The 25,746-nt window shown below is 37.1% G+C and overlaps 1 protein-coding gene across 1 annotated transcript; it reads right to left on the bottom strand.

Annotated features, from left to right (window-relative positions):
• Positions 1–8,789: 8,789 nt before the first annotated feature.
• LOC130873347 (olfactory receptor 7G2-like) lies at positions 8,790–9,728 on the bottom strand. Its single transcript, XM_057768141.1, has one exon. It carries the CDS (start codon positions 9,726–9,728, stop codon positions 8,790–8,792), a length of 939 nt encoding a protein of 312 aa, XP_057624124.1.
• Between the last annotated feature and the right edge of the window lie 16,018 nt (positions 9,729–25,746).

Genomic DNA, 25,746 nt, shown 5'->3' on the forward strand with positions numbered 1-25,746 from the left:
TAGAAACCTATATTGTTTAATCTATGTTCTTTTATGGCTAGGTTACCTTTACTTTGTAATGCCTGTACTGCTTGCTATGCATCTGACTGGTGACTCTTTCTTCCCAGAGTCTGCTGTGCCTGGAAATCCTGCCTTGGTACTGGTTGTTCAGCTTCAATTAAACTGATCAGAGTAACACTTCTTCACAGTGTAAAAAAGATTATTCTACAACACATATACCAAATTGAATGTCATGAGGTTATCAGTAATAATGAAATAAAGTTTGCAGGTAAATAGAGAGAGCTGAAAATTCTCATTCTTAGTAAAGAAATCCAGAAAGATAAGGACAAACATTACAGATTCTCTCTCGTATGATAATGCTATCTTTGACTCTTTAGACATTTTAAATTATGTTTAAATTGTTTTTAAACTAAGAGTACCCATAGACATAAGGAAACTCATAAAATGCTAATGTGAGTGACTTTCTAAAGGAATGAGATAGAATGAAGGTGACATGAAGGGGGAAAGGGAAAAATAAAATAAGTGTCAAATGGGATAAGCAATGGGATAACAGACCAGTGTAATGCTATGAGGAAGGATAGCTAACAGCAAAGATTTTTAAAACTCAAATTGAAACCTAAACTGTAGAATCTTACTAAAATTATATACATATTCTCATCCAGACAAGGTAAGCTACCAAACAAAAAATTCAATTCTAGATATGTGTTACCTCTCTTGAATTGTTTGTCTGTGGAAATCTTTTAATATACTTCAGTTGATCTTGGTAATACTCTGTTGCTGAAGATACCTTGTCCTTGAATCATAGAACATGTAGAAACTAAACTCATGCTCACCTGGAAACTTTTAATGCTGTTGATTAGCTTTCAGAGTACTAGAAGTTTCTACTTATGGCAGCGGAGAAAACTACAGCAGTATTGTTAATGGTGAACCCAGCAAATTTCAAGTAAGGACTAGTCTGACAACTTATACTTAGTGGTATAATAGTGGTATGAATGTTAGAAAAATAAGTGATACTTTTATGATTAGATTCAAGTTTTTACTCATTGATTAAGTTTTCTACAGATACTAAACTAAAAACTTTCTACAGTTAAAATGTAATGTAGAGTCCTAAAACTTGTCAACATATAGTCTAAAAGACTACAGAAAGCTTAGCTCTAAATGTGTCATAAATAGTATAGCCCATATTTGAAGCTTCAGGGATCATGACATAAGAGAGGGAAGAATATTTTAAGGTCTAGAATAATTGACATCTGCAGCAAAATAGTATTTATTAGACATGGTGACATGGTATGGGCATTGCACAAATGAATGCATAGTGACTGTGACTGAATGCGCAACATTAAGTCACTAAATATTTCTAATACAGACACATTAAAAGAGTTGGTATGTCCTACTGTTAGTTAAGGATATATTGGTTCCCACTACGAATTGACAGTTTTCTTCTTAGGTGTTGCCCATGAACTGCTACTAATACTATGGTTGATGATCCTATAGTCATTTACATACAGGCAGCACTAAATAGACTCAGTACAGTTGAGAAATGAAGACATGAAGTTAAGAGTAAAAAGTAGAGGGAGGTAGAAATTAAAGAGAAGAAATGGGGGTGGATTCCATAAAAAATATTATTTGGATGTATGGAATTTTTAAACGATGTAAAATAAGAAAAATAAAATATGAAGATTACCATTCATATTCACACAAAAATATGCTGAAACTGAATGCATTCAAAATATAGTTACAATCAATTTAAAGCTGATTTAGAAGGTTACAAGAGATCAGGAGTTACAAATTTCATTTCTTCTCGATTTTAGAGGCTTTGAGTTCTCTGCCAAGGCCACAGCTGTTTCAATGTTTGTTTAAATTGAGGATTTTGCCTTCAGGATGAGACCTCTATATAGGTAAGATACTATTTATATATGGCAGAATAACAAAAGAAATCCAGGTCACTTCTGAAATCTGTTTAATAGTACCATTAATGTACTCATAAAGACTAAATCCTCAAGGCTTAGTTAGGACTTAAGTTTCCAACTCTAGAGATTGTTGAAAAGCCAAAAACATTTAAAGATTAGCTTTACAGAAAATAACCATACAAAATACAACACAGGGAATATTTAGAACACAGGAAGACCAACAGAACACTAAGCAATGAGAAAAGGGATTGTGTAAAAGAAGATACCAAGGATACAGTGTCACAAGATTAAGTTGTGGATTAACATTAATTTTCACATAAAGGAACAGGAATGGAAAATATGGAAGTAGTGTATCTATATAGAGATCACTTTGGGGAAATTTTTGCTTAAATAAGTACCTAAAGGAGGCTTTCTAATCAGCAGAAAAAATTACATTCAAAAAGTTGTATTATTTTATTTTTAAAACACTTTACATATATTAAAAGAATTAATACAGTATTTTCTCTCAAAAATTTATTGTGTCCTGATCAAACTATGCTTTGATTTTCATGGCTACTTTTGCTCCATGTCCTAAACTCTAATATGATTCAAAATATTTGAATATTTTATTAATTATCCCCTACTCTGAAAAAAATATACATTTTTCAGGTCTTATTTTCTTCTTTTGCTTAAGGTACCCCAGTTACATCCTCTTTTCTTTCTTTTTTTTTTTTGTTTTGTTTTGTTTTGTTTTTCGAGACAGGGTTTCTCTGTGGTTTTGGAGCCTGTCCTGGAACTAGCTCTTGTAGACCAGACTGGTCTCGAACTCACAGAGATCCACCTGCCTCTGCCTCCTGAGTGCTGGGATTAAAGGCGTGCGCCACCACCGCCCGGCTCATCCTCTTTTCTGTAAAGCATAAATAATGTACAATTATGTTGTGTATTGTATATTTAGTTTGTCAAATATTCATCAAATATATATGTTTTGTTTGATGTTCTATAAATTGTTCATAATTTATGGTAAACATGGATTTGCAGTATGTTTATTGATTGTTTATTTACTCTCTTACTAACAATTTTTATTAATCATTTTCTCTACCATTTCAGGTAGGCATACTGAAGATCTGCATACTGAGTGTTGAAGAGATGGGTGAATGGTAAACAGTGTATACTGGTTTGCAGGAAGACCTCAATTCTATTCCCAAAATGCATATCTGGCTGATTATAAACACCCATAATTCGAACTCCAGGGGCTCCAACACCATTGTTTTGATTCCCTGGCCACTTTCATCTATGTGAACACACACATAGACATGAAAAAACATAATTAAAAGTTCTAATAAAAACAAATCCTTTTTTAAAAGAACTTTACTATTCATTATTATAAGTTCAGTATTCATTTTAAATTTACAAAGATGACAACTAAACTATGCAAACCTTAGATCAAAAGAAATGATTATTCTTAAGACCACTTTAGTATAAATTTTGTTTATTTTTCAAACTAAACCACAGGAGAAAATGAAGTATAAGACTGTATCCACTATACACAAAAAGAAACTTACAAAATAAAACCACTATCAAGAAATATATTTGTAGTGCTCATATTGCCCAACCACGTGATATTTGAATATACTCAGTTTACATATAGGTCACCTCTAGATAAGGAGCTAATGGCACTGGAAGTCTGTTGGAAGAAGACGGTCAGTTTTATGCTGGAATGTGGCTCTTAATAGGTTGCCTATGTTCTAGTACAGTGGTTCTCAACCTTCCTATTGCTGCAACAGTTTAATACAGTTCCTCATATTGTGATGACCTCAACATAATATTCTTTCATTGTTACATTATAACTGTAATCTTGCTACTGTTATGAATAATAATATAAATATCTGATATGCAGGATATCTGTTATGGGATGTACATATGGTTCAAAACTAACAGATTGAGAACCACTGCTCTAGTCAGCGGTCCCACACATGTACAAAAAGCACTAATTGGATTTAGTAGACTATAAAATAGAGGGTACATAAACTTCATATGATGAGGCTGATGTAGTATGGGTCCTAGGAGGAGATGGAGGATATGACTGGGTTATAGATATGATCACTACACATCATGTATGAAATTCTCAAGGGATAAATAAAATACATTTTAAATGACCAAATCAGCGTATTGTACATAGATATTTCACTAAGTGAGAAATAGAATCTTTGCTAATGTTTAAGGAAAAAATAGATTGGGGTTAGAGAGGAGACTCAGTGGTCCAGAGCACTTCCATCTCTTCCAGAAGACTCAGGGACACCTGCACACATATGGTACAATTACATAAATTTATGAACACCTGAACACACATATACATATAAATAAAAATTTTAAAGTTTATAGAATAATAGAAATGCAATTTAATGTGAGTATTTTAAAATGTTAAATTATTTTATAAACAGAACTGTTTTGTCATAATAGGGACAATAAGATTAGCGTACAAATATGTGATTTGTGGAAACATTTAAGAGAAACCTCTGGCACTTCCAAAATTTAGAAACATGCATACAAGTAGTTAATTACTTTACTCTAAATAACACAATGTTTTTCCTTTCTAATAGACTATAAAAAACACATAATTAACCTTATTCACAGCACAAATTGTGCTAGCACAATTTTAATCAATATGAAAGACTATTTACATTTCCCATCTCCACACATAATATAAAATGTTTAAATACACAGCCGAACATTAAAAAATTAATAATATTTTCTTCTTTTTTAGTCGCATCTCAGAAGTACAGTGATCAGATATGATAAAGAATTTTTCAATTTTAAATATTAACAAGGTTAAAAATTCTCAAAATGGAAAAGGCCACAAAAAGATTGCTATTGTATTTCTTTAACTGATGCCTCATATAAAAATATGTACTGGAAGTGATAACACTGCTATATCAAAAACTCATGGCTCTTTGTCAAAAAGGAAAAATTCTGCATGTTTGAATATGTCAGATTTAACATGTCTTTGTCATATTAGATCCTAAAGGATTCATCCTGAAAATTCTAAGCATCTCTTACTAACATAAAATTACTGAGAAAATCTTCAGTTCTATATTTTAGGAAAAAAAAAACAGAATATGTTGATATTGGAGCTTCTTTAGAAGACTGAAAAATCTTACCTCCTTCTGATCTAGGGGCCTCATCTGGGTTGCATTTGACCTGACCTTAATGAATGGGGCACAAATCACTTAATAGGTTTGAAAATTGCCTCAGTAATTTTACCAGTTCACCTCCATTTATAGTGATGAAGATACATAAAATAATATGGGTCTCAGCCAGAAAATAAAAGGAATTCAACAGAAAAAAAAGCTCAAAGAGTTCAGTTAAATACTAAATAAATGAGCTGAATATGCTTTACTCAAAATAATAGATACTAAAGATGAACGGATTTTTAAAAACTGGTTCAACGTCATTCTAACATTCAATGAAATCTGTATAAATTTCGTTGTCATATCACCTGAGTTAGAATGGCATCATCAGGTTGATAGTCAGTAAGAAATGGCAGCAACACTACAGAGAAACTTGATCTTTCATGATCTATTGTTGATTAAGTTGCTAACTGATTCTGAAATCAGTATGATGTTTCTTTTTTTAAAATTTTTTATTTTTATTCTTTTTTAATTAAAATTTCCACCTGCTTCCCGTTTCCCATTTCCCTCCCCTCCTCCCAAATATTGCCCCCTCCCCCAATCCCCTCCCCCTATCCCCACGCCTCTTCTCCTCCCCCCATACCATTCCCCCTCCCTCTCGATACTGAAGAGCAGTCCAAATTCCCTGCCCTGCGGGAAGATGAAGGTCTTCTATCTACGTCCAGGAAGGTGAGTGTCTAAACAGGCTAAGCTCCCACAAAGCCAGTTCATGTATTAGGATCGAAACCTAGTGCCATTGTCCTTGGCTTCTCATCAGCCTTCATTGTCCGCCATGCTCAGAGATTCCAGTTTCAACCTATTCTTATTCAGTCCCAGACGAGCTGGCCTTGGTGGGCTCCCAATAAATCAGTTCCACTGTCACAGTGCACCCCTCGTGGTCCTGATTTCCTACAGTATGATGTTTCTTAAAAGTTATCAGGAAAAGTACCATTTTGTAAAACTACTCCAAAAATAAGTGCAAATCTAAAGGAACAGAGATAAATGTTTATGAGCAATGTATGCATTTTCATTCAGTTGTACAATACTCACAGCAGTTCACATAAGAAATGAATTTTAAACAATTCTCAGTGGATATAATTGTAAAGGAAAAATGACACATAGACACAATAGAATTCTATTCTTCAAAAAATCATTTACAAACAATGCTGCTATGAACATAGTTGAGCATATACTTTTGTTGTATGTTTGGGCATCTCTTGGGTATATTCCCAATAGTGGTATTGCTGGGTCGAGAGGTAGGTTGAACCCGACTTTCCTGAGAAACCGCCACACTGCTTTCCAAAGTGGTTGCACAAGTTTGCATTCCCACCAGCAATGGATGAGAGTGCCCCTTTCTCCACAACCTCTCCAGCAGAGGCTATCATTGGTGTTTTTGATTTTAGCCATTCTGACCGGTGTAAGATGGTATCTTAATGTTGTCTTGATTTGCATTTCCCTGATTGCTAAGGAAGTTGAGCACGATCTTAAGTGTCTTTTGGCCATTTGAACTTCTTCTGTTGAAAAGTCTCTGTTCAGCTCAGTGCCCCATTTTATAATTGGATTGATTAACCTTTTACGGTCTAATTTCTTGAGTTCTTTGTATATTTTGGATATCAGACCTTTGTCAGTTGCGGGGTTGGTGAAGATCTTCCAGAACCTGGAAACAACCTAGATGTCCTTCAATGGAAGAATGGATGAAGAAAGTATGGAATATATACATATTAGAGTACTACTCAGCAGTAAAAAACAATGACTTCTTGAATTTTGCATACAAATGGACGGAAATAGAAAACACTATCCTGAGTGAGGTAAGCCAGACCCAAAAAGAGGAACATGGGATGTACTCACTCATATTTGGTTTCTAGACATAAATAAAGGACATTGAGACTATAATTCGTGATTCTAGAGAAGCTAAATAAGAAGGTGAACCCAAAGAAAAACATATAAGCATCCCCCTGAATATTAACCTTCATCAGGCGATGAAAGAAGACAGAGACAGAGACCAACATTGGAGCACTGGACTGAAGTCTCACGATCCAAAGGAGGAGCAGAAGGAGAGTGAGCACGAGCAAGGAACTCAGGACTGCGAGGGGTGCACCCACACACTGAGGCAATGGGGATGTTCTATCGGGAACTCACCAAGGCCAGCTGGCCGGGGTCTGAAAAAGCATGGGACAAAACCGGTCTCGCTGAACATAATGGACAATGAGGACTACTGAGAACTGAAGAACAATGGCAATGGGTTCTTGATCCTATTACACGTAATGGCTTTGTGGGAGCCCAGGTAGTTTGGATGCTCACCTTAATAGACCTGGATGGAGGTGGGTGGTCCTTGGACCTCCCACAGGGCAGAGAAACCTGCTTGCTCTTTGGGCTGAGGAGGAAGGAAGACTTGATTGGGGGAGGGGGAGGGAATGGGAGGTGGTGGCGGGGAAGAGGCAGAAATCTTTAATAATTAAATAAATTAATTAATAAAATAAATAAATAAATAAATCATTTACAATCATTTTAAGTAACATTAATTAAACTAGAAGCTATCTTATCAAGTGAAAATAGAGACAAAAAACAATTGCCATATTTTCTCACTTACACATCAAAGGCAAAAATGATTCTCAGCAGGTAAAATAATACTGATTATGACAAGTTTGGAATGATATGGATGAGGAATAGACAGAGAAGGGTTAACAAATACATGAGATATCAGGATTGATTGACTAAGTTCTAGCATTAATTACTCTGCTTGACAAAAATGAATGACATAAATTCAAATAAGTTTCAATATTATTGATGGAAATTAATAATAAATATTGGAAGTAGCACTTTGCCTAATTACCATAATCTGATCATTATACATTTTCTACATGTGTTGAAATGCCTTCTTGTGTCAACGTCTAGTGCATTAGGGTCCCTGGGTAAGGGTCTTGAGCAACTCAGGACTTAGGAGATGCATTGTATGAGCAGCTGCATAAGAAGCTTTATTTTGCATGGCCTTTTATACAGACTAAAAAGCATTACCTCAACTCTGCAACTCCCCTTACCCACATAGATGATCATGAGATACTACATGAAACAATGTCTCAGTAAAAAAGCAGTATAAAGAATAAAAAGAAGTATAAAGAAACAAAGCAAAAAGTATAAAAAAACAAAGCACTTGCTTATCCTATTTCTGGTGGAGTGTGATGAACTGAGCTCAAAAGCCACTTTCTTATCAAGGGTACAGATTCTTACAGAAAATTGAGAAGTGAACAGAGAAAGTATGGTTCCATCTATGCTTGGTCTGCCAAGCAGTCATTTCTCAAGTTTGTCTCATCTGTCCCAGGAGAAGCTTGCACTCTAAGCCAGTTCTGTGTCTCCACATTTTTGTACTTCACAGATATGTATAACTTCTAATTGTCAATAAGATTAATATTCCATCTCCTGTTATATACACATGTATATATACATATTAATGGACACATATTTACAAATACACATATATGTTTCACATTTATATAATATACAGATACAGAACACACCCACACATTTTGTCCCAGAATTTGAAACGTGAGAAAAGAAACGGATAATAGAGTTGAGACAATTGTTCAAGCGTACATAAATACAGGGAAAAAGTTAATAAACACAAGGTTAAATTTATTCTGCATCATGCTATCCACTGAATTTGAAAGGATTAGTGAAGGGATAGTAACTGTTACAGTGATTTAACTATAGGATCCATTCAAAGAAGACAACATATTTATAGATGGGAAGCCATCCTACCTATGAGTTTCTTCAAGGCTTGCTTCATATCTTTGTTCCTTAAGCTGTAGATGAAGGGGTTCAGCATCTGTGTAACCACAGTATACATCACTGATGCCACTGCTGTTATCCTGCAAGAGTGAGTTACTGCTGAGCTAATGCATACACCTAAAGCTGTCCCATAGAATAAAGAAACAACTGACAGATGGGACCCCGTGGTGGAAAAGGCTTTATATCTTCCTTGAACAGATGGTATTTTCAGGACAGAGGAAACAATTTCAGTGTAAGAGAAAATGATTCCAGCAAAAGTAATGCCACCAAATGTTAAACCTGCAATATTTATCAGTATATTGTTGATGAATGTGCTAGAACAGGCTGCCTTGATAACCTGGGTAATTTCACAAAAGAAGTGGGGAATTTCCAGATCTTTGCAGAAGGACAGCCACAATACCGTGAGGCTGAGAAATAAAGCATTTATAGTGCTACTGAGCAGGGAGAATAGGGTGAGTAGGCTACACATATGCCAATTCATGATGACTGTGTACCTCAAGGGGTAGCAAATGGTCACGTAGCGATCATATGCCATTGCTGCAAGGAGGCAGCATTCCAGACTAGCAAAAAGCATGGCAAAGCAAGCCTGGGTGAGGCACCCTGCAAAGGATATGCTTAGATTCTGTTCTTGGAAGTTCACCAGCATCTTTGGGATTATTGTGGTGCTTGTACAGAGATCATTCAAGGAGAGGTTGCAGATAAAATAGTACATGGGAGTATGGAGATGAGAATCTGAAATAATCAACAAGATTATGAACAGATTCCCAATCATTGTGACCAGGTATATGGACAGAAACAGTCCAAACATGACAGGTTGCAATTCTGGGTCACTTGAAAGGCCCAGGAGGAGAAAGTTAGTAGCAACTGTTTGGTTTGTGAAGCCCATGGTTTTTAGATGCTGAAAAAATAACAGTGGTGATGACAGGGAAAGAAATGAAAGAAATTCAAGATATGGTTAATGAAGTAATCATTATTTTCCCTCTTTGTATTGACAATTCTACTCTCCATTCATATGTGCATATGTTTCTACTTACTTCCTTCTCCTGTCTTTATTACTTTTTTCTATCTCTTAATTTTCCCATTTCCAACCGTCTGATAAATTGTTTTAATTTTATTTACACATACCTTCTCTTCTAACACAGCGCACTAAAGAAAAAGAATAGCGTGGTGCATTGTATGCGGATTTTTCACAGAAAAACTCAAAAACTATGATAGTGAGAAACCAAAAAGAAAATTGCACTCAATATAAACTAATTCAATTAATATAAAATCAGATTTCAAGCTAAACACATCTTATCTCAATAGTGACTCATAAAGAAAGATACACATTGAAGTTTGTGATCAACTTCAGTGTATTCATTAATGATACTACAGAAAACTGTGAATCTTAGCCATGATTCACCATAAAGGACATGAGTCATTAAATAACATTATTTTAAATAGAGTGTTGTATAAGATGCCTCTAATATTTGTATTGTGGTTTTGTTTTGCCTTTGGCATACCAAATTATACATTCCACTCATTCTCTTCATGTTCTTGTCTTGCAAACACTGAAAAGATTTATGTTAGAGCACTAGTACCAATGCAAAACATTAAGTCAAAAGCCTTCAGAAAGCTTGGGTGTCATCATGATTAATTGGCACAACTTCTTTTCCTAATGTAAACTACACTTCACAAGAAACACAAATTTACGAAAGAACCTACCTGTTGTACCTGAAGTGATGGTGCCTGAGTCCAGAGGCTGTTGTGCTGACTACTAACCTGAGCTTGATTGCAGGTTGATATTTATAGTCTCTGTAGCTCCTTGGGGTTTTAAAAATAAAATGTATTCATTAATATTTTTTAATATAATATGATTACATGGCAGCACAAATCCTTAAGGGGAAGACCTACCTGATGAAAAATTTTCTTCAGGTGATAAACTCAGGCAGAGGGCCAGATAGAAACCATGTTCTTCAGTTCCATGGTTTTTGTGCTGACATTTACTAACATATTGTGTAAACTTCCATGCCTACTAATTTAATTTAATACCTGTGATAGCAGTAATGTGAATAGTTTGATTATGTGTTTTAGTTTATAAAAATATTAACATATATAAAGAATTAATTTCAGATATGTGAATATGATCATATCATTAATTCACACAAATGCAAAAATTGGGTTAACTATGGACTGGTATCTTATATGACTCAGAAAATTTAAATTTTATTTTTTATTCAATAGTATAATATACAGTACATAATTAGATACAAGTTGATAATTCATTCTTGGTATTAGGGTTTGGTATATATTTAGCATAAATAAGATGCACATATTTATTTTGTAAAATTCAACTTCTATCTATCATGATAGTCATGAAAAAGTTTGGTTTAGGAAGATCATATATCAATATAAAGTGAAACAAGAGCATACACAACATTGTGCTCATTTGGATATACCTGAAAATATTTCTTATAGTATTAAGAAATATATAAAGGAGTTGACTCTCAACACAAAGCAATAATAGTTACTAGCTTCAGACTCGTACATTGCCCAATATGTAAGTAATACAGGGAAGAAATCAACAAACCATGTTCAGGTGTAATGGCACTATAATTTAAGTTGACTGAACATAAATACACTCATAATACACATACTTACCCATATTTCATAGCACTTTCTGCAAATATGAGCATGATTTAGAAAATTAAGCAAATATAAAATTCAAGATACCTTAATATATAGCAACATAATGGGAAAAATCTGAAGAGAAATTGTAGGAAATGTAAAATTTGCACAGAGACATATAGTTTTGTACAAATATTTTGCCATCAATAAAAAATGTAATTTATTGAATTAAATGAAAATGAAAATTAAAAAATGTAATAACCTAACAATGCAATTCTAGTATTAAGAAAAACAAGATTAAAGTCCCAGGTCAGTGAAAGTTAAAACATTGTTATAAAAGATGAAATTATATTTACAAATTATATATTACAAAAAAATGAATAAACTAGAAGGTACACTGAATGGAGTAATCCAGGCTCAGAGAGACAGAAAAATTACCTTTTCTTTTCTTTGGTTGATTTATTTATTTGTATGTGTATTTTAGATGGAAGTTCTGGTCAGTAGCAACCAGGAGATAGGAAAGTAAAAATGAGAATTTAAAGGAGCCTTAAGGTCAGTGGGAGTGAGTTGATAAAACACATGCGATATGAATGTAGGAGAAAGACAAAGTGGAGAAATGTATGCCTGGGTAGAACCAGTGAAAATATTACAAATATTGTTTTGATAAAATTAATTTTAAATATTTATAAAATTATGTATCTGTATGAGTAAAGCAATGAATACAGATAAGAATCTGTGTCTAACATGGATCTTGTAGCTTACAAATTTTAAATTAGTTATACCAATAAATTACCCTTTTATCAAGCTGCTCCAATAATAATGTGTTTCTTTTTATTTTAAATAATTCTGAAACATATAGGGAAAAATTATGGAGTACTACAAAAATATATGAGAATGTAAGGACTTTCTGAGTAAGAAACACCTGAGATTGCTAAGAAAATGAAACCAAAAATTTACAAATGGCTCAGTATAAAAAGGAAAAGCTTTTTGTATAGCAAATGAAACTGTCAATCAAGCGTATAGGTACTTTGAATAATGAGAGAAAATCATTGTCATGGATGCATCTGACATTAATATCATTAATATACTGACATTAATATACTGACACTTGCATTAAATGAATAGAACAAGACAGAAATTAAAACTTTATAAAACTGAATTAGTGTGAACACACAGCTTACCTAAAGTAATGGATCACAATGAATTCAGTTTTAAAAGACAACCTCATAGAACTAAAAACTTACATTAAAAAAAAATCTTTTTTTTTTTAAAGTTTGCATTTTTTTTATTCTTTTTTACTTAAAATTTCCAACTGCTCCCCGTTTCCCATTTCCCTCCCCCTCCTCCCACATATTGCCCCCTCCCCCTGTTCCCCTCCCCCTATCCCCACTCCACTTCTCCTCCCCCTAGTCCACTCCCCCTCTCTCTCGATACTGAAGAGCAATCCAAATTCCCTGCTCTACATGAAGACCAAGGTCCTCCCACTTCTATCTAGGTCCAGGAAGGTGAGCATCCAAACAGGCTACGCTCCCACAAAGCCAGTTCATGTATTAGGATCGAAACCTAGTGCCATTGTCCTTGGCTTCTCATCAGCCTTCATTGTCCGCCTTGTTCAGAGAGTCCAGTTTCAACCCATGCTTATTCAGTCCCAGTCCAGCTGGCCTTGGAGAGCTCCCAATAGATCAGTTCCACTGTCACAGTGGGTGGGTGCACCCCTCGTGGTCCTGATTTCCTTGCTCATGTTCTCCCTCCTTCTGCTCCTCATTTGGACCTTAAGAGCTCAGACGGTTGATCCAAATTGGGTCTCTGTCTGTCTCTCGATCCATCGCCAGATGAAAGTTCCTGTGCCATTCTCCTTGGCCTCTCGTCAGCTCTCATTGTCCACCACATTAAGTCCAGTTTTATCCCATGTTTTTTTCAGTAGCAGTCCAGCTGGCCTTGGTGAGCTCCCAATAGATCGGCCCCACTGTCTCAGTGGTTGGGTGCACCCCTCATGGTCCTGACTTCCTTGTTCATGTTCTCTCTCCTTCTGCTCCTCATTATAACCTTGGGAGCTCAGTCCGGTGCTCCAGTGTGGGTCTCTGGCTCTATCTCCATCCATCGCTAGATGAAGGTTCTATGGCGATATGCAAGATATTCATCAGTATGATTATAGGATAGGTTCATTTCAGGTTCCCTATCCTCAGGTGCCCCAATGAGCTAACTGGGGACATTGCCCTGGGCTTCTGGTAGCCATTCCAGGTTCAAGTCTCTTGCCAACCCTTAGGTGGCTCCCTTAACTAAGGTATGAGTTTCCCTGCTCCCCCATCCAACCTTCCTTTACCCCCAATCACCCCGATTCCCCCAGTTCCCCTCATCATTTCCTTCACACTTTTCTCTCCCCATCTCCCCTCATCCCCATCCCACCGCACCCCCCAAGATTCCCATTTTTTGCCCATCAATCTTGTCTATTTCCAATAGCTGGGAGGATATCTATATGTTTTTCCTTGGGTTTACCCTCTTGTTTAGCTTCTTTAGGATCACAAATTATAGACTCAGTGGCCCCTATCCATGGCTAGAAACCAATTATGAGTGAGTATATCCCATGATCTTCTTTTTGGGTCTGGGTTACCTCACTCAGGATTGTATTTTCTATTTCCATCCATTTGCATGCAAAATTCGAGAAGTCATTGTTTTTTACCGCAGAGTAGTACTCTAATGTATATATATTCCACACTTTCTTCATCCATTCTTCTATTGAAGGGCATCTAGGTTGCTTCCAGGTTCTGGCTATTACAAATAATGCTGCTATGAACATAGTTGGACAAATGCTTTTGTCATATGATAGGGCATCTCTTGGGTATATTCCCAAGAGTGCTATTGCTGGGTCCAGGGGTAGGTTGATCCCAATTTTTCTGAGAAACCGCCACACTGATTTCCAAAGTGGTTGCACAAGTTTGCAGTCCCACCAGCAATGGATGAGGGTACCCCTTTCTCCACAACCTCTCCAGCAAAGGCTATCCTTGGTGTTTTTGATTTTAGCCATTCTGACAGGTGTAAAATGATATCTCAAAGTTGTTTTGATTTGCATTTCTCTGATCGCTAAGGAGGTTGAGCATGACCTTAAGTATCTTTTGGCCATTTTAACTTCTTCTGATGAGAATTCTCTGTTCAGTTCAGTGCCCCATTTTTTAATTGGGTTAATTATCCTTTTATAGTCTAGTTTCTTGAGTTCTTTATATATTTTGGAGATCAGACCTTTGTCTGTAGCGGGGTTGGTGAAGATCTTCTCCCAGTCAGTAGGCTGCATTTTTGTCTTAATGAAGTGTCCTTTGCTTTACAGAAGCTTCTCAGTTTCAGGAGGTCCCATTTATTCAATGTTGCCCTTAATGTCTATGCTGCTGGGGTTATACATAGGAAGCGATCTCCTGTGCCCATATGTTGTAGGGTACTTCCCATTTTCTCTTCTATCAGGTTCAGTGTGTTCAGATTGATATTGAGGTCTTTGATCCATTTGGACTTGAGTTTTGTGCATGGTGATAGATATGGGTCTATTTTCATTCTTCTACAGGTTGACATCCAATTGTGCCAGCACCATTTGTTGAAGATGCTTTCTTTCTTCCATTGTATACTTTTAGCTCCTTTATCGAAAATTAGTTGTTCATAGGTTTGTGGGTTAAAATCCGGGTCTTCTATACGATTCCATTGGTCGACTGCTCTGTTTTTATGCCAGTACCACGCTGTTTTCATTACTGTAGCTCTGTAATAGAGTTTGAAGTCAGGGATGGTAATGCCTCCAGAAGTTCCTTTATTATATAAGATTGTTTTGGCTATCCTGGGTTTTTTGTTTCTCCATATAAAGTTGATTATTGTCCTTTCAAGATCTGTGAAGAATTTTGATGGGATTTTAATGGGGATTGCATTGAATCTATAGATTGCCCTTGGTAGAATTGCCATTTTTACTATGTTGATCCTCCCAATCCAGGAGCAAGGGAGATCCTTCCATTTTCTGGTATCCTCTTCAATTTCTTTCTTCAATGCCTTAAAGTTCTTGTCAAATAGATCTTTCACTTCCTTGGTTAGAGTTACCCCAAGATAGTTTATGCTTTTTGTGGCTATCGTGAAAGGTGATGATTCTCTTATTTCCCTCTCTGCTTCCATATCCTTTGTGTATAAGAGGGCGACTGATTTTTTGGAGTTGATCTTGTATCCTGCCACATTACTAAAGGCATTTATCAGCTGTAGGAGTTCTTTGGTGGAGTTTTTGGGGTTGCTCATGTACACTATCATATCATCTGCAAATAATGCAAGTTTAACTTCTTCCTTTCCAATTTGAATCCCCTTTATCCCCTTATGTTGTCTTATTGCTATTGCTAAAACTTCGAGAACTATATTGAAGAGGTATGGAGAGAGTGGACAGCCTTGTCGTGTTCCTGATTTTAGTGGGATGGCTTTAAGTTTCTCTCCATTTAATTTGATATTAGCTGTCGGCTTGCTGTATATAGCTTTAATTAAATTTAGGTATGACCCTTGTATCCCTAATCTCTCCAAGACTTTTATCATAAAGGGATGTTGAATTTTGTCAAATGCTTTTTCAGCGTCTAATGAAACGATCATATGGTTTTTTTCTTTCAGTTTATTTATATGATGGATTACATTGATAGACTTGCGTATGTTAAACCAGCCCTGCATCTCTGGTATGAAGCCTACTTGATCATAATGGATAATTTTTCTAATGTGTTCTTGGATTCGGTTTGCCAGAATTTTGTTGAGGATTTTTGCATCGATGTTCATGAGTGAGATTGGCCTGTAATTTTCTTTCTTGGTTGGGTCTTTGTGTGGTTTTGGTATCAGAGTTACTGTAGCTTCATAAAAGGAATTTGGCAATGACTCTTCTGTTTCTATATTGTGAAATACCTTAAGGAGTATAGGTATTAGGTCTTCTTGGAAGTTCTGGTAGAATTCCGCATTGAAACCATCTGGTCCTGGACTTTTTTTGGAAGGGAGGTTTTTGATAACTGCTTCTAATTCTTCACGACTAACAGGTCTATTTAGGTTGTTCACCTGGTCCTGGTTTAACTTTGGTATATGGTATTTATCTAAGAAAGTGTCCATTTCTTTTACATTTTCCAGTTTTGTGGCATACAGGCTTTTGTAGTAAGATCTAATGATTCTCTGAATTTCCTCTGTGTCTGTGGTTATGTCCCCCTTTTCATTTCTGGTCTTATTAATTTGCAAATTCTCTCTCTGCCGTTTGATTAGTTTGGATAGGGGTTTATCAATCTTGTTGATTTTCTCCAGGAACCAGCTTTTTGATTTATTGATCCTTTAATTGTTTTCTGTGTCTCTATTTTGTTGATTTCAGCCCTCAGTTTGATTATTTCCAGTCTTCTACCCCTTCTAGGTGAGTCTGCTTCTTTTTTTTCTAGAGCTTTCAGGTGGGCTGTTAAGTCTCCAATGTGTGCTTTCTCTGTTTTCTTTAAGTGGGCAGTTAGTGCTATGAACTTTCCTCTCAGGACTGCTTTCATAGTGTCCCATAGGTTTGAGTATGTTGTTTCTTTATTTTCATTGTCTTCAAGGAAGAGTTTAATTTCTTTCTTTATTTCTTCCTTAATCCAGGTATGGTTCAGTAGTTGACTATTCAGTTTCCATGAGTTTGTAGGCTTTCTGGGGGTAGCATTGTTGCTGAATTCTAGCTTTAATCCATGGTGATCTGATAAGATACAGGTGGTTATTAATATTTTTTTGTAACTGTGAATGTTTGCTTTGTTACCGAGTATGTGGTCGATTTTTGAGAAGGTTCCATGAGCTGCAGAGAAGAAGGTATATTCTTTCCTATTTGGGTGGAATATTCTATAGATGTCTGTTAAGTCCATTTGATTCATTACCTCCATTAATTCTCTTATTTCTCTGTTAGGTTTCTGTCTGATTGACCTGTCCATTGGTGAGAGAGGAGTATTAAAGTCTCCTACTATTAATGTGTGCGGTTTGATGGCTGCCTTGAGTTTTAACAATGTTTCTTTTACGTACGTGGGTGCTTTTATATTAGGGGCATAGATATTCAGGATTGAGATTTCATCCTGATGAATTGTTCCTGTTATGAGTAGAAAATGTCCCTCTCCATCTCTTCTGATTGATTTAAGTTTGAAGTCAACTTTGTTAGAAATTAGTATGGCCACACCTGCTTGTTTCCTAGGTCCATTTACTTGATAAGCCTTATCCCAGCCCTTTACTCTGAGTAGGTGCCTGTCTTTGTGGTTGAGGTGTGTTTCTTGTAAACAGCAGAATGTTGGATCCTGTTTTCGTATCCAATCTCTTAGTCTGTGCCTTTTTATAGGTGAGTTGAGTCCATTGACATTAAGTGATATTAATGACCAGTGGTTGTTAACTCCGGTCATTTTTTTTTAGTAGTAGATTTTGTGTGTTTCCCTTCTTTGAGATGTGCTGGTAAAGGGTTTCTAGATGTCTGAGTTACTGTGGTCATTGTTGGACTCCTTGATTAGTGATTTTCCTTCTATTACTTTCTGTAAGGCTGGATTTGTGGCTACGTATTGTTTAAATTTGTTTTTATCCTGGAAAATTTTGTTTTCTCCATTTATAGTGAACGAAAGCTTGGCTGGGTATAGTAGTCTGGGCTTGCATCCATGGTCTCTTAGTTTCTGCAGTACATCTATCCAGGACCTTCTGGCTTTCATGGTTTCCATAGAGAAGTCAGGTGTAAATCTGATAGGTTTACCTTTATAAGTAACTTGGCCTTTTTCCTTTGCTGCTCTTAGTATTCTTTCTTTATTCTGTATGCTTTGTGTTTTGATTATTATATGGCGAGAGGATGTTTTTTTTTGATCCAGCCTATTTGGTGTTCTGTATGCTTCTTGAACCTTCATAGGTATATCTTTCTTTAGGTTGGGAAAGTTTTCTTCTATAATTTTATTAAATATATTTTCTGGACCGTTGAGCTGCGCTTCTTCTCCTTCTTCTATTCCTATTATTCTTAGGTTTGGTCTTTTTATTGTGTCCCATATTTCCTGAATGTTTTGTGATGAGAATTTGTTGGCCTTGCTGTTTTCTTTGATCAGCGTGTTTATTTTCTCTATGGTATCTTCAGAATCTGAGATTCTTTCTTCTATCTCTTGTATTCTGTTGGTTATGTTTGTTTCTGTAGTCTCTATTCGTTTACCTAGATTTTCCCTGTCCAGCTGGCCTTCTGTTTGTGTTTTCTTCTTTGCCTCCATTTCTATAAGGGCATTTTTTACATGCTGTTTAAGGGCGTCAATCACTTTCATAAAGTCAATTTTATCTACTTCTTCATGAATAAGGTGTTCATGTCCTCCTGTTGTGAGGTCGCTGGGTTCTGGTGGTTTCATATAGTTTTTCAGATTGTTGGGTGAATTCTTGCATTGGCGCCTGCCCATCTCTTTCTCCGAATGCTCCCCTATGGATCTTCTTTTACCGGATCAGGTCTCCTTGCCTACTGATGTACTTTCCGAGTGATGGCACCCTGCAGTGATAGCTCTCCTGGTGCTCCAGTGATGTCTCTCCTGGTACCAATATCAGATCTCCGTGCCCAAAGACGGCAATCCTGGTACCCAGATTAGCTCTACCACTGATGGCTCTCCTGGTGCCAAGATCAGATCTCCATGCAGGTTGGGTAGTTCGTAAACAAAGGCCTTACCTTGTTTGGTGCAGGCAGGCCAGTGAACCAAAGGAAGTCTCGCCTGCCTACTTGCCCTGAGGATTTGCCCCCAGCGCCAGACAGACTGAGCTGGATGGTGTTATGTGCCCAAAGAGGAAAGAGGGCAGAAGGAAGAAGGGTTCTGGATGCAAGCTGGGTGGGACAAGAAGAGAGAGGCAGTATGCAGGGTGTAGAGCCCCTGCAGGGAGGCAAGGGAGTATATGGTGGGGGATGAGGAACTTCAGAGTTCCCTGTCCAGGGCTGCTTCCGCCGCCGCTGGTCAGGTCACAAACTCACCCCGCTGCTGTCTCTCCTGGTGCCTAGATCGGATCTCCATGCAGGTTGGGTAGTTTGTAAACAAAGGCCTTACCTTGCTTGATGCAGGCTGGCTGGAGAGACAAAGGAAGTCTCATCTGCCTACTTGCCCTGAGGATTTGCCCCCAGCGCCAGACAGACTGAGCTGGATGGTGTTATGTGCCCAAAGAGGAAAGGGGGCAGAAGGAAGAAGGGTTCTGGATGCAAGCTGGGTGGGACAAGAAGAGAGAGGCAGTATGCAGGGTGTAGAGCCCCTGCAGGGAGCCCAGGGAGTATAGGGTGGGGGATGAGGAACTTCAGAGTTCCCTGTCCCTGAAAAAAATCTTATATTAGCAACTGAAAATAGATTCTTTTCTCATACAATACATCCTGATGGCAGTCTCTCCTCTTTTCACTCCTGCCTCCTTGCCCCCACCTCTCTTTTCCCAAAAATTCATTCTCTTCCATTTTTTTTTCAGAAAAGAGCAGACCTTCAAGGGATGACAGCTAAACAGGATGAAACAGTATACAATATTGAAGATGTACACTAAAAAGAAATCCCACTCTTTCTTTAAACATTTATTATTGAAATGACTCTTTTAATAATTTCTGAGGTCTTCAGCACACTTCCAATCAAAAATTGATCAATTTCTGCATTACCTTGTACTAGAGGACCTTGCAGACACAAATGGGATTGGACATGTGTTATGTACATGAGACAGAGCCTATTCCTGATTGTATCTTGACCTGTATGAATAATGAAGTTAATTCTGTATCATCTGGTATAAATTCAGCAGTTTCAAAATGCAAAACAACTCTTTCTGCATATTGCAAATCAGTAACTATATTGAGAATTTCTTTAAAATTCCTTACTACCTTGAGAATAGCATATAATTCTGCCTTTCGTAGAAAATTATTAGAGCTTTGTTCTACCTTACTTAATTCTTCTGATTGGTAACTTGCCTTTCCTCATTTATTTACATCAGTATAGAATGTACAGGCTCCACTTATTGGTGTGTTATGTACAATGCATGGAGGAACCCAGTAGTTCCCTTTATAAGGTTAATTCAATCACATTTGGAATAATTGTTATTAATCTCTTCTAAAGAATTAGCACAAACTCTTTACCAAGGCTCATTTTTTGCCATAATTTTTTAATTTTATCAGTAGTAAAAGATACTATAGTCTCTGATGGGTCTATTCCTGCTAGTTGACAAAGTCTCAATTTTCCTTTTATGATTATTTCAAAGACTATTTCCACATAAGTTTATAACTTTTTACTTGGTTTATGTGGTAAAAGATCCATTCTAAGATAATATCTTCCCTTCACAATAAAATTCTTGGAGGGGAAATTCTGGAAGGCCATATGACTAGAATGTAATTATGATTTTATTTACCCTATGCACATGGGCCTTCTGTAATTTTTCTTTAACAGCAATCTATTCCTTTTCAGTTTCAGCTGTTAATTCTCTGAAACAATTTAAGTCTTTATCACCATCCAAGGTTTTGTTTAAATGAACTATTAGTTCAGGTATTATCCCAACAGCTGGTCAAAGAGTGGAAATGTCTCCTAACAATCTTTGAAATTCGTTAAGAGTCTGCAATCTGTCTCTCCTAGTTTGTGCCTTTTGTGTTCTAGTTTTCTGTAAACCTATTTTATAACCTAGGTAATTGACAGAATCTCCTGTCTGTATTTTTTTCAGGAGCAATTTGTAATCTCCATTTTGGGAAAACGTTTTTTACTTCTTCAAATATCCTTTCTAAAGTATCTACATTTGTATTAGATAACAAAATGTCATCTATGTGATGGCAAATTATAGATTTAGGAAATTGTATGCATATTATTTCCAGTGGCTGACTTACAAAGTATTAGCACAGGGTGGGGCCGTTGAGCATTTCCTGTGGGAAAATGGTCCACTGGTATCTCTTACTAGACTGAGAATTACTATAAGTAGGCACTGTTAAGGCAAATTTTTCTCTGTCCTTTCTCTGTAAAGGTATAGTGAAGAAACAGTCTTTTTAATCAACAACTATAAGAGACCATCCTTTTGATAGTAGAGAAGGCAGATAAATTCCAGATTTTAGAGTGCCCATAGGTTGAATTACCTTATTGACAGCTCTTAGATCTGTCATGATTCTCCATTTACCAAATTTCCTTTTAACAAAAAATAAAGGAGAATTCTGAAGGCTGGTTGATTCCTCAATATGGTGAACATCTCGTTGCTTTTGTACCAGCTGTTCTAAATCCTGCAATTTGTCTTCTGTTAATGGACAGTGTTTAATCCATATTGGTTTCTTAGTTACCCATTTTAAAGGTAGGATTGTTGGTACCTCTAAAGGTTTGCTAGTTGCTTTGTTTTCTTGTACAGCCTGAATGGGTGGTGACCATTGTGTATAGCACCTTATATTGTCCTTCCCAGAAATAAAAGTTTCTGGGACTGCATTAATATTAATTTGGGTATTCCATTATTGCAGCAAGTCAAGATCCCATAAATTCACTGCAATATTAGCCACATATTGTCTCAGCCTTCCTCTCTGTCCTTTTGATCCTGTGTATTCAACCCATCTGGAGTTTTGTTTCAGTTGAGATAGGTTTCCAATTCCTAGGAATCGAAGAGGCCAATTTCAATGCCAAAATTGTGAACTCATGTCCACACCATTGCCTATCAAACCCAGAATTATAATGGCATTTTACACCCTCTTAGCTTTGGTCTTTGATCATTTATAGAAGCCTGCTAGAATATATGTTTTTTATTTCCTATTGTAATTTTTGATTCATCTTCCATGTTTATTCCAAAATCTAGAACATTATGTTTTATTTTTTTACAACAGGCACTAAATTTTTTAATATTCTTGGTGAGACCTTTACTCAACAGTGTGAGAATGACTGGACCACTTTTAACTTGGAAGTCTTTGAGAGGCCCCCCCAAGGAGTTTCCCAATGGTTTGGGTTGCCTTGTCTGCTTTTGCTGATCTGAATTTATTGGTTTCATGTTGGCCTTTGTCACACCTCCTACATTATCCAGAAAGCTGATATCTTTTATTTTTGCCATTCCCAGAGAAGACATTATTTTCAGGAATTCCTTGTCCACAATACATTCTCAGATATCCTATTCTACCACAATTAAAACATTTGGCATTTTGATGTCTCCTCATTCCTTTGAAAACTGCTTTTTCTACCCAAGACTTGTATTATTGTCAAATGTCTCAATGTTCATTGTATGCAGATGGTTGGGGCCCATCTTCTAGGACTGCCAAAACTAAACGGACTCCACATGGCCTCAGAGAAATTGAAGCAGGAAGCACAAGGCTTGTATTGGTCTGCACCAGGTCTTCTCTGTACATGTTATGACTGTTAGTTTAGTGTTTTCTTTTGTAGAATTCATAACAGTTGGACAGGGTATATCTCTGACTCTTTTTCCTGCTCTTGACACTCCTTTCATCTATTGGGGTGCTCTGTCTCTCCTTTGGTGGGCCATATTCTCTTTGTGTTTTCCATTCCCTCTGATTCCTATAATCTATCCTACTTTTCTGTGAGGTTCACTGATCTCCAAGGGGAGTGATCCAATGCAAACCACCAATTTAGGCTCTGTCTCTCTGCATAAGGTTGGTCTGTGGGTCTCTGCATTCAGTCCAACTAGATGCTGGAGGAAGCTTCAGTGATGATGAGCCTTGATTTATGAATACAGCATAATATTATTAGGCATCATTTCAGTGATATTTTTCTAGTCATATTTGGTTCTACTCTAGGTCTCAGGGATATGTAGTCTATGGTTCAGGGTCATCCAGGTGGTATAGGACATGGGCTCCCTCTTGTGGTGTGAGTCTCAAATTAAAACTAACATGAATCATGTGTAGTGGTTGAGCTCCCAGCCTGGCTTGGATGTTGCATACTGAATAAACCTTACTTTTGCATTCCGGACTTGACGCTGGAGACCTCAACTTGGGTACAACATTTGGAGGTTCATCTGGAATCCCCAGAGACCCCCCACCGGGACCCCCAAAGGTCTGGAGGTTTGTTCTGATACATGTAAGATATATCTGTATGCTGTTTGTCTGAAAATAATATATGTTATCTTAGCTTATATGGCCAGAAAATTGTAATATGCAGGCTCTCACTGGAATACACAAGTTCAGACAGTGATCCTGGAGGGAGAGAGAGATGTCTTGATCCCATCTGGGACAGAGTTTGCAAACCTCGAGTCTTTTAAGCAGACCATGGACATGATCATTTGGTTTCAGCAGCCACTGACAGGGAGATTTATATTGAAGTCTTTAGTCCATTTGGACTTGAGTTTTGTGCATGGTGATAAATATGGATCTATTTTCATTCTTCTACAGGTTGACATCCAGTTATGCCAGCACCATTTGTTAAAGATGCTTTCTTTCTTCCATTGTATAATTTTATCTTCTTTGTCGAAAATTAAGTGTTCATAGGTTTGTTAATTAATATCTGAGACTTCAATTTGATTTCATTGGTCAACATCTCTGTTTTTATGCCAATACCAAGCTGTTTTCATTACTGTAGCTCTGTAATAAAGTTTGAAGTCAGGGATGGTAATGCCTTCAAAAGTACGTTTATTGTACAGGATTGTTTAGGCTATCCTGGGTTTTTTGTTTTTCCATATAAAATTGATTATTGTTCTCTCAAAGTCTGTGAAGAATTTTGTTGGGATTTTGATGGGGATTGCATTGAATCTATGGATTAAAGACCTCAATATAAATCTGACCACACTGTACCTGATAGAAGAGAAAGTGGGAAGTAGTGTGCAACACATGGACACATGAGACCACTTCCTACGTATAACCCCAGTAGCACAGACAATAAGAGCAATAATGAATAAATGGGACCTCCTAAAACTGAGAAGCTTCTGTAATGTAAAGGACACGATCATTAAGACAAAAAGGCAACCTACTGAATGGGAGAAGATCTTCACCAACCCTGCATCAGACAAAGGTCTAATCTCCAAAATATGTGAAGAACTCAAGAAACTAGACATTAAAACTCTAATTAACCCAAGTAAAAAAAATGGGGTATTGAACTGAACAGAGAATTCTCAACAGAAGAAGTTTTAATGACCAAAAGACACCTAAGATCATGCTCAATCTCCTTAGCTATCAGGGAAATGCAAATCAAAACAACTTTGAGATACCATCTTACACTTGTCAGAATGGCTAAAATCAAAAACACCAATGATAGCCTATGCTGGAGAGGATGTGGAGTAAGGGGACACTCATCCATTGTTGGTGGGAATGCAAACTTGTGCAACTGCTTTGGAAATCAGTGTGGCAGTTTCTCAGGAAACTGGGAGTCAACCTACCTCAGGATCCAGCAATTCCACTCTTGGGAATATACCCAAGAGATGCCCAATCATACTACAAAAGTATTTGTTCAACTATGTTCATAGCAGCACTATTTGTAATAGCCAGAACCTGGAAAAAACCTAGATGCCCCTCAATGGAAGAATGGATAAAGAAGGTGTGGCACATATACACTTTAGAGTTCTACTAAGCGGTAAAAAAAACAATGACATCTTGAATTTTGCATGTAAAAGGATGCAAATAGAAAACACTTTACTGAGTGAGATAACCCAGACCCAAAAATGTGAATATGGCATGTACTCACTCATGAGTGGATTCAAGCCGTAAGCAAAGGACATTGAGCCTATAATTCATGATCCTAGAGAAGCTAAATAAGAAGGTGAACCCAAAGAAAAACATATATTTATCCTCCTGGATAATGGAAGTAGACAAGATTGCCAGGCAAAAGTTGGGAGCACAGGGGTGGGGGAGGGATGGGGAGAGTGAAGGGAGAAGGGGAGGATTGGGGAGAGCTTGGGGAATGGGATGGTTGAGATGGAGGAAGGGTTGATATGAGAGCAGGGAAAAAGATATTTTAATTAAGGGAGCCATTTTAGGGTTCGCAAGAGACTTGGCTCTAGAGGGGTTCCCAGGTGTTCAAGGAGATGGTCCCAGCTAGGTCCTTGGGCATTAGAGGAGATGGTGACTGAACTGGCTTTATCCCATAGCCACACTGATGAATATCTTGCATATCTTGAAAGAGCAGAAGGAGGGAGAACATGAGCAAGGAAGTCAGGACCCCGAGTGGTATGTCCACCCATGGAGACGGTGGGACTAATCTAATGGGAGCTCACCAAGGCCAGCTGGACTGGGACTGAAGGAGCATGTGATCAAACCGGACTCTCTGAATGTGGCTGACAATGAGGACTGACTGAGAAGCCAATGATAATGGCACTGGGTTTTGATTCTACTGCATGTACTAGCCTTGTGGGAGCCTAGTCTGTTTGGATGCATACCTTCCTAGACCTGGATGGAGTGGGGAATGCCTTGG

This window comes from Chionomys nivalis, chromosome 4 (genome assembly GCF_950005125.1).
Source record: "Chionomys nivalis chromosome 4, mChiNiv1.1, whole genome shotgun sequence".
NCBI lineage: Eukaryota > Metazoa > Chordata > Mammalia > Rodentia > Cricetidae > Chionomys > Chionomys nivalis.